Below are 13,674 nucleotides of genomic sequence, written 5' to 3'. Positions count from 1 at the left end.
CGGCAGCAAACTTATTTAGGCTCTCCATTTTATCCTCACAAGAACCCTGTGGGATAGATTAGACAGAGCAAGAGTATCTGACTCAAAGTCACCCTGTAGTCAAATAGGAATTTGAGCCCAATTCTCCCATTCTAGTCCACAATAATTTACCAGCCAACCTCAATGGCTTCAACCCCAGTTTCTTGCAAATCTCTGGGGTCACCAGCCTTAAGTTCTGCCTCAGTGGGGGCATGACAACTGGAGATTAGCTCTGCCAACCTGAGGGACAGTTTACTTCCAACTGTTGTCCCTCTCTCTGGCGTGTCAGTAGGAACCTTCTCTTCCTTGGCTGGATGCTGAGCGCTCCCTTTTATCCATGCTTTACCCTAATTCCAACTCCTGACTTCTCCTATCCCTCACACCTGTTCCCTGTATTTCTCACTCCTGAGTTCCCCTCGAACCATCTCTCAGACAGTTGGGAATCCTCACCCCTGCATCCTCCTCCCTATTCTTCTCCTGGGGTGGCTCTAGTGGTGGAATTCAGCAGGTTCGCACTACTTCAGCAGAACCAGTTGTTAAAATGGTGCATGTGAACAACCAGTTGTTAAATTATTTGAATCCCACCACCAGAACCGGTTGTTAAATTATTTGAATTCCACCACTGGGTGGCTCCCTGGTTGCATCCAGGTTACATCTGGCAGCTGTCTCCTCTTTTCCCTTCATGGGTGGCTTCCTGAGCTGCAGCCATTCGCATGGATCTTACCCACAACTCTGTCCTTCTGAGCCCTGGGACCGCTGCTGTGACTGTCACTGGGGGAAGAGAGGGGAGGGTGTCCTGTGGATCCTCCAGCCACCTTTCCCCAGATAAAAGAGAGGCATTCCAGTGCACCTGAATTCCCTGCCACTGGGTCTGTCAGTGGCCTGTGCTGCGAAGTGAGCAATGCTGGTCTATGCTTGGAAGTGACCAATGCTCCCCTTGCTGGAGCACCTGTCTGGGCTGCTGCTGAAAGCAAGCGTCTCGACGCTGTGCAGGAGAGCTGGAGGGGAGAGTTCTGAACCACCAGTGATTCCTTCCAAGTCCAAGGCCCCATCTGGCTGAACGAGTGAGTCTGAACAGTACCCAATTTTATTTATCCTAGGGGGACTTTGAAATGTGATGAACAGAGCGGGAGCTGAGAGTGACACCTAGATCTACTGTCCCCCTCTCTGGGAGGGTTTTGTTGATAGTTTTAATACTGGACGCCGAGTGGTTTTTGTAGAACGCTGTAATTTTATGTTTTTAATGATGTTATTTATATTAATTATTTATTGTTTATGTAATATTAATTTGTTGTTCGCCGCCCAGAGCCCGCAGGGGATGGGGCGGTATATAAATATGATGATAGATTGATTAGATAGATTGATAGATTGATAGCTTGATTGATATCTATCTATCTATCTATCTATCTATCTATCTATCTATCTATCTATCTATCTATCTATCTATCTAGATAGATAGATAGATAGATAGATAGATAGATAGATAGATAGATAGATAGATAGATAGATAGATAGATAGATAGATAGATAGATAGATAGATAGATAGATAGATAGATAGATAAAACAGCTGCCACAGGGGAAATCACAAAATGTTGGAAGGCTGCAAGCCAAGCGACCGTTTATGAATGTGTGTTCCCTGCAGATGCAAAAGAGCTGTCTCCTAGGCTCCAATGAGAAGCAGGAAGCCAGGACTAGTTGTTGTTTTGCGAAATACATGCTTTGTCAAAGAAGCAAGTGGTTCTCAGGAACATCATACTGAGGTTACTGTTTTAACTATTACAATAGCTTTCAGTGATACCTGGGTCTGAATAAACATACATATGATTGTAATTCATGTTACATGCTAGGATTACAATGACTTCTGTAGCTCTTTCAGTCAATAAATTGCAGGAAAATATGCTCAATCAACCAAATATGTACCAGCCCCAAAGCTCCTGTGCTGAAAACCTCTATAAGTGTGCCAGAAAATGATCAGAACATTTCTCAGATAGTATAAACCAACCTTTTTTGCTGCTACCAAGGGCTACCACTTTTGGTTGATTAATGGAACTTTCTATCAAAGGTGGCCTCATTTCTGCTATTTTCATTTCTTCATCAGAGGAGAGGTCTTCTGACTCCTGTCAAAGGATAGAAAAAATTATGGTGTACAATTTCAGATGTTAGCCAAAATGTAAGTTATTATTATCAAAAGCAACCTTTAAGTACGCCTGAATGATTCTGGGGGTAAACTGCGGTTTTTGTATGAACAATTATCGTACAAGGCAAAGAAGTACAAAATGTGAAAGTAATTATTTTCCTCCGCAGTCTATATTATTTGCTATATACTGATAAATATGGAACAAATTTTTATACTGCTACCCATTTTGTTTAAAAATTCAGGGTCATCTTTTTTCATGTATAACCTCTTTTTTAGGGGTGTGGTCTTACATTCAGGATCGTCATCTTTCAAGTAAATGTGGTATACAATTACTTTCTGAAGAAGCAATAGAACTGACTAGTTTGTTTTATTCTGACTTCTTTGAAAAGCATTTAACAAACAGACCAAAGGCTTCCCAAACCTCTATTATTTTTGCTTGATCAAATCACATGAGGCATATTAGCTGTTGCAGAAAGATGCTTAATGGTCCAATATCTGTAAATGACTGAAAACTATTATTTTCTATGGGGCTTGTTGAGAAAAACTAGCATAGTTTATAAAAATCTGAACTGAAGAGAAATACCTACAAATCAATCTTTTTAAGAAAACCCCACATGGAACATGGCAGGTTCAGGCAGTATGGTCTGGGAAGTTTGGTTATGGGCCACTGTAGCAGCTCCTGTGACCCCACTTCATAAGATCTCAGCAATTATGGTGGGCTTTTAGGGAAAGGCTCAGCTGAGAGCCAGGTGGCATTATTGGTTAAATATTACTGCATGCAACCTGTCAATTGCTAACTGAAACTTGACATTTTAGGATGATGGTTAGAGTTGCTAGTACTTGGATTTTTAAAAAAAAATTCCTGTTATTACTTTCCAGATGCTGTCCATCAAGCATTCCAGAATTTAATAATTTTTTTAAAGGAATTATTTTTAAAATGTATTTTTACTATGTCATTTATATTGTTCCTAAATTACACTGTGTGCCCCTGGCTGCCACTTACAGTAGTTTAGAACTATTTAAATACATACCTCAGGCATGTCTTCTTGATTGGCAATTGGTACCGCATTCTCTGAGGTTTTAACTTGGGCACTCATCTGTGAGTTTTCAGAGCTCTTCTCGGCCTCCAGTTCGTTTGGCTTCTGCAAGCAATTTCCCATCAAAATAGTTTGTTCATTTTCTGTTTTGTTCTTTGTGGTAGTGATTTCTGAAGTCTAGGATAGATTTAAAGATGTTAAAACGGTTAAAGAAAGCATACTGAAGGAAGCATAAAGCTCAACAGATCATTTATTACAAAGTGTACAGGTTTAAGTAGCTATGGTGAAGGTCTTCCACATCAATAAGTGTGGCAGAACAGAGATAGAAGGAAGCTACTCTCCTTTTAAAGCACAGGACAGACAACAGTATTTCACCATTAGACCTTAATGCTGATGCACAGTTTTTCACCTACCTCAGCTTTCCTCTGTCTTGAGTGTTTGACCTTTCCAATCATATCGGTCCCTGTAAGAACCTGTTACTTTGGACTCTTCTAAACTATATGCCACTGATTGAAAATAGGTTAAAATGTGAGTGATCTTTTAAAAAGTGAAAAATGCATCTATTGTAAACTGTTTTAACAACCCGGTTCTATTTATTTGTGCACCCTGCCCCAAAACACCCGGAGTAACATTTTAGCCTCAGGCCACCACTGAAAAAGGGTTCACCTGAAAGACCAAACCAAGCCACATAATAGCTAAACAGGATTGAAACTAATTCTACTTCCAAATTACTTAATTACATACCTCGGGCATTTCAACCATTACCTCATAATGACCCAGCACCAGTGGCGTAACTAGGCAAACTGGAGCCCTGGGCAAAACCTGAGTTTGATGCCCCCCAGGCACGTGCCCAAAGCAACGCGCACCCCCCCCCCCTTGTAGCTACGCCCAGTGGCGTATCTAGGCAAACTGGAATTTGGCGCCCCCCATGGGCAGCCACCCTCCCCCACTGTGACCAAGCAATGATTTTTACACCAGGTTGTTTCAAAGTCACCATCACATTATAGAACATGCCCCAACTCACAAATCTGAGCACAGCAATAAGCCATGCCACACAACAGAAATAATTTTTTGAAAACATTTTCAAAATGCTTTCAAAATGTTTTATTACTGCTATGAAAACATTTTATGGTGTTGTATCGAGTACTCCCAATTGGGGGAAACAGCATCACTTTCAATGTTTCAAAGGAGAATCTGGGCTCCCTAGTTTAAACAAGTGATGCTGGAATCCACCCCCAAACAGCATCATTTTCAATGGTGTTTAAACTAGGGAGCCCAGATTCTCCTTTTAAATCCACCTTAAAGGGAGAATCTGGGGTTCCCAGTTTAAACAACATTGGAAGTGATGCTATTTTGGGGTTGATTCTCCCCCACCCTGAAACAGCATCACTTGCAATGTTTAAACTGGGGACCTCAGATTCTCCCTTTAAATCCATGTCAAAGGCGGGGGGATTTAAAAGGAAAATCTGGGGAAATTTGGAAGGTGCCTGCTGGAAGGTGCATCACTTGCAATGTTTAAACTGGGGACCTCAGATTCTCCCTTTAAATCCATGTCAAAGGCGGGGGGATTTAAAAGGAAAATCTGGGGAAATTTGGAAGGTGCCTGCTGGCAGGGGTGCAATTGTTAAGCTAGAACAGGGGTAGGGAACCTGCGGCTCTCCAGGTGTTCAGGAACTACAATTCCCATCAGCCCCTACCAGCATGGCCAATTGGCCATGCTGACAGAGGCTGATGGGAATTGTAGTTCCTGAACATCTGGAGAGCCGCAGGTTCCCTACCCCTGAGCTAGCAGCACCAAACTTCCAGTGTATCTTTAGGAGACTCCCCTAATGATACCACCCAGGTTTGGTGAAGTTTGGTTCAGGGGGTCCAAAGTTATGGACCCTCAAAAGTGTAGCCCCCATCTTCTGTTAGCTTCCATTGGAAACAATGGATGATGGGGCACCCGCTTTGGGAGTCCATAGCTTTGGACCCCCTGGACCAAACTTCACAAAACCTGGGTGGTATCAGTAAAATATTCTCCTGATGATACCTCCCAGGTTTGGTGAAGTTTGGTTCAGGGGGTCCAAAGTTATCAACCCTCAAATGTGTAGCTTCATCTCCTATTAGCTCCCATTGGAAACAATGGGGGATGGGGCACCCCCTTTGGGAGTCCATAACTTTGGACTCCCTGAACCAAACCTCACCAAACCTGGGTGGTATCATTAGGGGAGTCTCCTAAAGATACCCTGAAAGTTTGGTGCTGTTAGCCTAAAAACTGCACCCTCTGCAGGCCAAAAATGGAAAAACACTGAAAATACAAAAAATCCCACAAACAAACCTGCGCCCCCCCACAGGGCTGCTCCCAGGGCAACTGCCCACTTTGCCCAATGGGAGGAACGCCTCTGCCCAGCACATTTCAATAAGTGTACTATTTTATTTGAAACATGTTTATTTCCATCTTTCCACCCTATCAGGGGCCCCTAGGTCACACAATAAGATATTAAAGCATTTGCTCTGTTAAAAATTACACTTAAAACTGTGAAATAAATAAAAACACAATACCAAAACCAAGGAGGCAGGCCAATAATGGTTATTTGTGATATGCCAAATGAAACAAAAATGTCTTTACCCACTGGTGGAAGACACAGATGGAGAATGCCCTTTTGTCGGGTTGCCGTGGGTTCTCAGATGGCAGAGGCAACCAAAACGGGGCCTCTGATTATGAAGTTAATGGGCTGGGTTCATATACAAGAAGGCAGTCCTTATAAACTTATTAACAACCACATAAAATTGAGGAAAAAAATGGGTCAAAACTCAGGAATAAAGATCAACAGAAAAATTATTCTGAAAGGCAGAGCTGCTCTACTGTCAAAAAATGTTTAAAAATTACTGAAGCCACTTCTTACTAATGGCCTGTTACCCTGGAAGGACTAAATCACAATCATGTGATTAAGGCTAGATAAATACTGTTTGAAATGTATAATTCATACAGCCTTTATTTAACACTAATCTGCAACTGCTTATGGAAATACCCATGTATTTTCACATTTCATAAAAATGATTACAATGTCACAACTCAGAAAAATGTATTGATTCTAACCTTTACACCCACATCCTTCATTGAAATTTGCTGATTTTCTTGTTTTGTGTCTTTATGAGCCTCTTCTGCATTTTCTTCATCTTTCAATCTGTGTACAATTGTCTGAACTGTTTTGACCATATTCTTCAGCTCATCAGGGTAAGGTGTTGGATACCTTTTCAAATTACCCTCCTAAGTAAAAGAAGTGTCATACATTAAATATTGTTTACCAATTCTGAACATTGTTGTGACAGACAGCCAGGGAAGCCAAGACTCATTTCATTACACTTCTGAACAGTCTCTTGACATTGAAACCTCTATACAGCAATAAAATAGCTTTATGATGTTTCTATCTCGTCCTTTCTCTAAAGAACCACGTGATCTTACACAGGGTTCCCAGGTTATCCCTTCATCCAAGCACTAGCCAGGTCAAGACCAACTACACATTAATTATTTCACATCAGGAACCCATAAACCATTTTATGCACAAATAGCTTTGGGCCAAATATTGTGAATGCAGGTTTTCTAAGCTAAAACTGTATCAAGAATTCCACAAGGTACATAAAGGATTGTGAAAGGGGGTGGGGAAAAGGCACTTAGGCCAAAGGTTACTGACGGTGGCACCCAACCCAAACGGGGGAGGCAGACTCGTAGTGTGGCGTAGAAAGCATTTCAAGGCTAAAAGTCCTATGGAAGCCGACTATTGATGGCTTCACCCCTGGGAATGCCCCTAGACTGCCCCATCTGTGCCAGCTCCTGTGGCTGAGAGATGCTGGCATGTGTGTCAGCTTCTGGGTTCAGGCGATGTGCAGTTGTACAGTGGACAAGCATAACAGCCCCTCCACCAGTGTATTTACCCCTTTTGCTGGCAGAATGGGCACCTGCATCAGTGAAATCCTGCAATGCTTCCAAGGCTCCATTCACCCCTTCCTTTAGACTGCACTCTAAATGACCTGAACCAAAGCAGATTATGTTACTCGAAACTGATGAAGCAAACCATACTAGAATTAAGTGATTGTATACCCTGGGTGGGGCCTCTCTTTCATCTTTGTCTTCATCACATTCAAAAGCCACTTGAGCTCGTTGTTTTCTTTGTTCTTCCCAAAGTGAAGGATTGAAACTTTCATTATCTGATATGAACATAACTAAAGAAAAGAAAAGTTGGTTACTGTGCAAATAGAAGTACTTTATATAATGATGAATGTTTTGTATTAACCACTTTTCAAAAATATTGTGTTCATTATGAATGAAAACTTGGACCACCTCTTTGGGTTACTGAGAAAATGTCTTCTCTTTAGCAGGGCAAAGTCATCCAAGCTAGTTAGGTCATGCCTCCTTGGCTCGGGCAGAGCTATGCAAATTTTGCAAGACTTGCTGGATGTAAGGGGGCTGTATTTCTCCAAATGTCCCGAAGCCCTGAATGTTCTTAGTGACTTATTATAATCGCATGTCAACCTTAAGAGGTGGATTCTGGATGACTGAAGAGAAGATACCTTCACAGTAAGTCCAAACTGTCACTCTCCTTCCTTGGGACTTCAGTCATCCAGGCTGGCTATGTGCCATAGCTTAAATCTGGGATGGGACCCAGCCTATCTGGTCCATAACATACAAATAATGTATCTGATCTCCTGAATGTCTCTATAGCCTTGAGATATCTCTTTAATGCCCTATATCCATTGTGGCAAACCTTTGGCACTCCAGATGTTATGGACTACAATTCCCATCAGCCCCTTCCAGCACGGCCAACTGGATTCAGACAGCATGGCCAATAGAAGGACAGAAGGACGGCAATACTAAATGTTGATTTACTTGGAATGCTGTCTCCATCTTAGTTATGAATGATGAACCTATTCTTAGTATGACCTTCTCCTTACAGATGGTGAGCAGTTCAGTCCTTACTGACATGGCCCCCAACTCTGACACACGTCTGGCCAATGTGATGGCTACAAGGAAGGCCAGTTTTCATGAAATATGTTTTATGAATGGTTTTTTAAGTGGCTCAAAGGGATGCCTTGTGAGAGCCTTTAGATTAGAACTTTTGCTAGGTTCCCATTTGGGCTGCAACAAATCACTGAAGGGCTTAACTGGGTTACCCTTTCAAAAACTTTTTGACTAACATGTTTTGATAATTGTCCCCCAACTCTATGGCCCAAAACTGCTACCTGTCTATGTAACATATTAGGCCATAGTCCTAACTGTCAATTTTGAAACACAGACCCAATAACTTCCTTTGGGGATACCAACAGTGGATCCAGGGATTTTTTCATTCAAGGTGCATTCCCTGGGATGTAGTGCCAAACAATGGAGCCAGTTTGCTGTAGTGTTCAGGGTCCCTTTCGCATGGACAGCCTACAAGCTGGCGAGGTGAATCTCTGCCCAGCAGGGCAGCAGGAGGGCTTCGTGATGTAGAGACACCACCCTGGTGCCCCTCCCCATGTCTGTTGACGATAGCCTTTGCTGATGGGCCTGGGACTGGCCCTGGTTGGGGTCTTACCAGACACTTCAGCTGTGGACTGATCCCAAGCTGTGGAGAGTCACCCAACTCACCCTCAGATCCCTAAGGAAAATCCGCAGGAGTTGTTGGGGCCTGGGAAGTTTCCAATTGTCCCTTCCTGGTGGACTCTGAGGTGCTCTTAATAGAATCACACCAAAACCCGGTCTTCTTGCCAGATCTCTCTTTCTCCATGCTGGTAAGTAGCTTTTATCTTCTCTTTTTCTAAATATTTTTGCTTTTGAAAACTAGGAGCTCATAGAATAGAGTTTGTCCTGAACACCAAGGGTATTTAGACTAGAAATGTACAGCTCCCTTATATCCAGCAAACCTTGCAAAATTTGCATAGCCCTGCCTGAACGAAGGAGGTCTGACCTAACCAACCTGGATGACCGGAGCCCTACTAAAGGAGAAATTGCCAATTTAAACACCATTGGGAGTTTGACAAACTGGAGGCACAGGTTTTCACAGGTACCATCCACAAGCTGAAAAGTAGGCAATTGCTTGCCAACTGGATCTATGTCCATTCTTCTTTGGTAAGCCCAAGTTCCCTATTCTAGTAGCAGAAATCAAAACAGGAAAGCTATACCTCACAATTAGCAATTGTTTGACTGCTGTTTAAATCATTTAGTCTACTTTTACTGATTTGCTCAGCCTTTTTCTTTTTAGTTTCTCTGGTCTGAAAAAGATCTGAGTGATGTGTCAATATATAGTTTCTTTGGACTTCTAAGCTTTCACCTGCCCATTGTGCTGAGACTATATTTATGGTCTTGGTCCTGGAAGCTGATTGCTGTTATTGACAGTGTTATCCCTCAGCACTCCCAGGTTACAAAATCATGGGCATTTAAAGATGCTCTTAGTACCTGCCACAGCACAATAGATCTTTCAGAAAATAGCATATAATGACAAAATTCAGCATTACATTTTGGGTCAACATGATCCCATATTCTTAGGTATAGAATATTTTTATTCTCCAGCTCATTCGAGTGGTGGTCAATCGTACACAACAGTGTTTTACTTTTAATTTGAAAAAGGAAGAGGGGAGATAAAACCTGATGGGACATGACCGATCCCACTGTTCTCAGGGAATGAATGAAATATCACAGATTTCCTAACCATTAATTTTCTTAGTGGTTAATTTTCTGGGGTATCATGCTTCCACTGCTGGAAAAGGGTAGCAAAGCAAAGAGATATCTGAACAGATCTTCCCTTCTATCTGGCAGAATTTTTGATGACAAAGTTCTTACCATCTTCAGATCTTGGTTGTTGGGGGAACATGTAATTAGTAAGTACCGTTTTCTGTGTTTCTAGGTCAGCTTCTTTTTGAAGGGGAATGAGCGGTTTAGACTGAAAGTGAAAAAGAGGTACAATGTGTTGAGAATGCACGTACTGGTCACGTTCAGGCATTACAAAGAAACAAGACCAAAACAGTAAAGGTAGATACTCAAGAACTTGCTCTCCCCTTTCTTTTGTGCCAAGATTACAATTTCAAGCACAACAGAAAGTCTGCAGTCTCAGAGGCACACCAAGAAAGGGGGAGGGAGAAGACTTACCATCTTGTTCTTTTCATGAAAAATCTGTGATATCTGAATATATCTAACACACAATTAATCCCAAAGCCTCTGACACTCTTTCTGACCATAAAATATAAGATGGAAAAAAATGCATATTCCATAAACCTTCCTCCATGTCCTCCAGGAATAAATAAAACACAGTGGATAAATCTGCAATAAGGGAAAGGACCCTACGACAGCTACTGAAGAAACAGACCATTATTCGCTATTCTTGTTTTTACAGAAATTCTCACCCAGACTTTCCTAAAACATGTAAAAATACAAAAGCAAAAAACCTCCCAAAAAAACAACAAAAAAGTACAGCCAAAAACACGCACGTAAGAGTGCAACGGCAAAACCAGAAAGAACAACGTGCACAGCCAGCGCCTCAAGCCTTTTCTTCTTCAGCACTTCCTTCTACCAGACAGACATGCCACAATTTACATTCAGAAATAGTTTATGTCTTTTTAGAATGGGAACTACTAGTACACACAAAAAAATCCCTGCCCATGAACGTAACCCCCTACCATTTATTTCCTCTGGGTGCTGAATTTGGCAGCCCTTCATCATCCAAAAGTAAAAGCAAAACAAATATTACTGTTTAACCTACACCAGTGATGGTAAACCTTTTCGAGACCGAGTGACCAAATTGTAACCCAAAACCCACTTATTTATCGCAAAGTGCCAATACGGCAATTTAACCTGAATACTGAGGTTTTAGTTTAGAAAAAACAGTTGGCTCTGAGCCGTGCGTTACTCGGGAGTAAGCTTGGTGGTAGTCAGTGCCTTTGAAGCGCCCGTGCAACTCTTCCAACAGATAAATCACGACCCTAGGAGGGTTTACTCAGAAGCAAGTCCCATTGCCAGCAACCGAGCTTACTCCCAGGTAAAGGATTGCGCTTTAGTTCTTCACATGAAAATCAGTGGGGTTTAACAGCGCTTAATAGGGTTACCTACACTGCCTCCCCAAAACTAGGTCTTAAGTTTAATGCTAATAATCGAGCCCAGTGGCTCAGGCCAGCCTAAATGTGTGTGTGGGGGGGAACTCTGTGCGTGCCCACAGAGAGGGCTCTGAGTGCCACCTCTGGCACCCGTGCCATAGGTTCGCCACCACTGACCTACACCTACACTCTCTTCCTACTGCATGCACTGCCTTTCTTACTTATGCTAGTGCAGAAAGAGAAAAAGAACACCTTTTTAACTACAGGTCAATCAAACAGGCCATGAACACCACTAGGGTATCACAGATTCTAGTCAGGCATAAACTAGTTTAGCTGCACAGAGGTATCACACACATTTGAGGCAGCTGAAAAAGTGACACTGCTCTACAAGAATTTTATAGATAATTGGACTCCAATCTCTTTTTAACTGCAATCTCTTCAGGATGCACTCTTTCATCACAGCACAGCTGTCAATAAAGACTTGGACTGAATGTTTTCTGCAGGCTAAGAGTTACTTCCACCAGCAGAAGGGTTGCCAGTTTTCACTGACTTCCTCTCCTCAATTATACACTCTTACATTGCCCTCAGTGCTGCCCCAGATCATTCCCTGATCCAAGCTGGCAGCTTGGGAGGAGCCACACTGGGCTGCAGTACAAAAGCAAGAAATTGCACTCTTGTTGAAGGCTTTCACGGCCGGATTCAACTGGTTCTGGTGGGTTTTCCGGGCTGGGTTTCCAGACCACAGCCACACAGCCCAGAAAACTCACAAGAACCAATTCCACTCTTCTTGCTAACTTCTGCTCACGCTAACATCTCTTCTGGCTCGTAAGAAAGGTATTTCAATTATTGTGTGAAGAATGACCAGTGTAAAAACCACAGTTATATTCAGGCTAATTGTTTTTTAAAAAGGGGTATTTGGAACAAGTCTAATTGCTATTCTTTTTACAACAACCTTGGTTTCGAGAAAATACAATCCACAATCTCCTATTGTATTTAAATAATTCCTACCTGATTGTCTGATAACCACATAGCAGTCAACTGTTGCAGCTTTGTAAAGCTATAAGGCAAATATTTCAATCTGTGAATGAAAAATGAAACAGAAAACTGTCAAGACTAATGCCTCACTTAAAAACAGGTCAGAGACAAGGCCATTACCTACTGGCCACATGACTGAAAGTTGATAACATCCTTACATTCGAGAGTCATTTGACTTAGATGCCATGTTGCACTTGTTACATTTTTATTCCACCCCTTCTTCAAAATGATAGACATAAGTCCTGCCCTACTCATTTTCCTTCATAACACCCTTATGCAATAGGATAAGTTGATGGTTAACTATCCCAAGGTCAATTGAAGGTGCATTATCCACTATTCATAGACTCCGCAGAAGAATGCAAGTCACAAACCTATTATCACTGAGATTGATAACTTTTAACTTCTGCATATCACCCATTTCTTCCGGGAGAAACTCCAGCTTATTTGAATGCAGAAACAGAACAGTTACATGTTTCCAGTTGCCAATCTGAAAAATTTAAAATAAAAATTGATTACTCCGCAATTGCAAGTATTAAATGCAGAACATTTTAACACTCTGTTAATGCTCTGGCTGTGGTTTTAATGGCTTATTGACTGTAATTATTTTTACGCTATTTTTCTAGCAACCCACCTAAAGTTTGTCTCCAAAGAGGCAGTATATACATTTTCTAAATAAATATTCAACAGTACCTTCTGCTTGCCAGGACTCACATTATTTAGGATTTAAAAGGAAAGGAACATGAAAGGGGGAAAATACAGAATACCCTTATCTGATCTTGCAGTATAGCAGTAATGCTCTGCTCCACAGGAAGATATCTGTGTCACAATGAGATTATACAATTTGTGCACCCAAGGACTGCAGGCAAAGTTTGCCCTTGGCAGCCAGCCTCCCAGGCTGTAATTGGCTTGGCTCTCTTGGGTCACTGAGAGCCCAGGGATCTGATTTGGCAGAAAGTGAGAGGAGGGATCAAAGTATACATTGCCAGTGCAATCCCAAGAAGAGGAACAGCCTTTCTAAGCGCATGGAAATCACTGGACTTTCTAAGGTGTAACCCTGCTTAGGATAACACAGTAAATCTTGGTGCTGCACAAATGACTCAGCATCATCTCCTCAAAGGATGCAGATGCAAGCAAATGGTAATCATACCAGTGTTGCTCTGTTGCAGTGTTTGCATCTGATGTAGACTTGACCCCAAGTTTGAATTACTGCAGATGCCACTTATCAAAGGGTGGACTGATTTTTAAAAAGCTAACGTAAAAATTTTTAATCAAAGTTTTCCGTTATTTTGACTCTTCTCAAAATAAAAGTGTATGGTAATTAACTGCTGTAACCATACATATTTACAATGTAATAGAGACTTTATACCTCAGATGGTACACTATATTTCCTTAAATATTTA

The 13,674-nt window shown here is 41.8% G+C and overlaps 1 protein-coding gene across 3 annotated transcripts in view; it reads right to left on the bottom strand.

Annotated features, from left to right (window-relative positions):
* The window catches only part of ERBIN (erbb2 interacting protein), a 99,878-nt gene that overhangs the window by 24,325 nt on the left and 61,879 nt on the right, over positions 1 to 13,674 (bottom strand). For 2 of the 3 annotated variants that reach the window (XM_048502866.1, XM_048502867.1), the window contains 7 exons: positions 12,646 to 12,761; positions 12,248 to 12,317; positions 9,993 to 10,092; positions 7,278 to 7,399; positions 6,276 to 6,446; positions 3,188 to 3,370; positions 2,022 to 2,136 (listed from right to left, as the gene is read on the bottom strand). In XM_048502866.1, coding sequence (XP_048358823.1) covers positions 2,022 to 2,136; positions 3,188 to 3,370; positions 6,276 to 6,446; positions 7,278 to 7,399; positions 9,993 to 10,092; positions 12,248 to 12,317; positions 12,646 to 12,761 — 877 coding nt within the window. The remainder of the gene's footprint in view (positions 1 to 2,021; positions 2,137 to 3,187; positions 3,371 to 6,275; positions 6,447 to 7,277; positions 7,400 to 9,992; positions 10,093 to 12,247; positions 12,318 to 12,645; positions 12,762 to 13,674) is intronic. The other variant, XM_048502868.1, reaches the window with a different exon arrangement.

Source organism: Sphaerodactylus townsendi, linkage group LG07 (genome assembly GCF_021028975.2).
Source record: "Sphaerodactylus townsendi isolate TG3544 linkage group LG07, MPM_Stown_v2.3, whole genome shotgun sequence".
NCBI lineage: Eukaryota > Metazoa > Chordata > Lepidosauria > Squamata > Sphaerodactylidae > Sphaerodactylus > Sphaerodactylus townsendi.
This window is presented reverse-complemented; position numbering and strand designations above follow the sequence as displayed.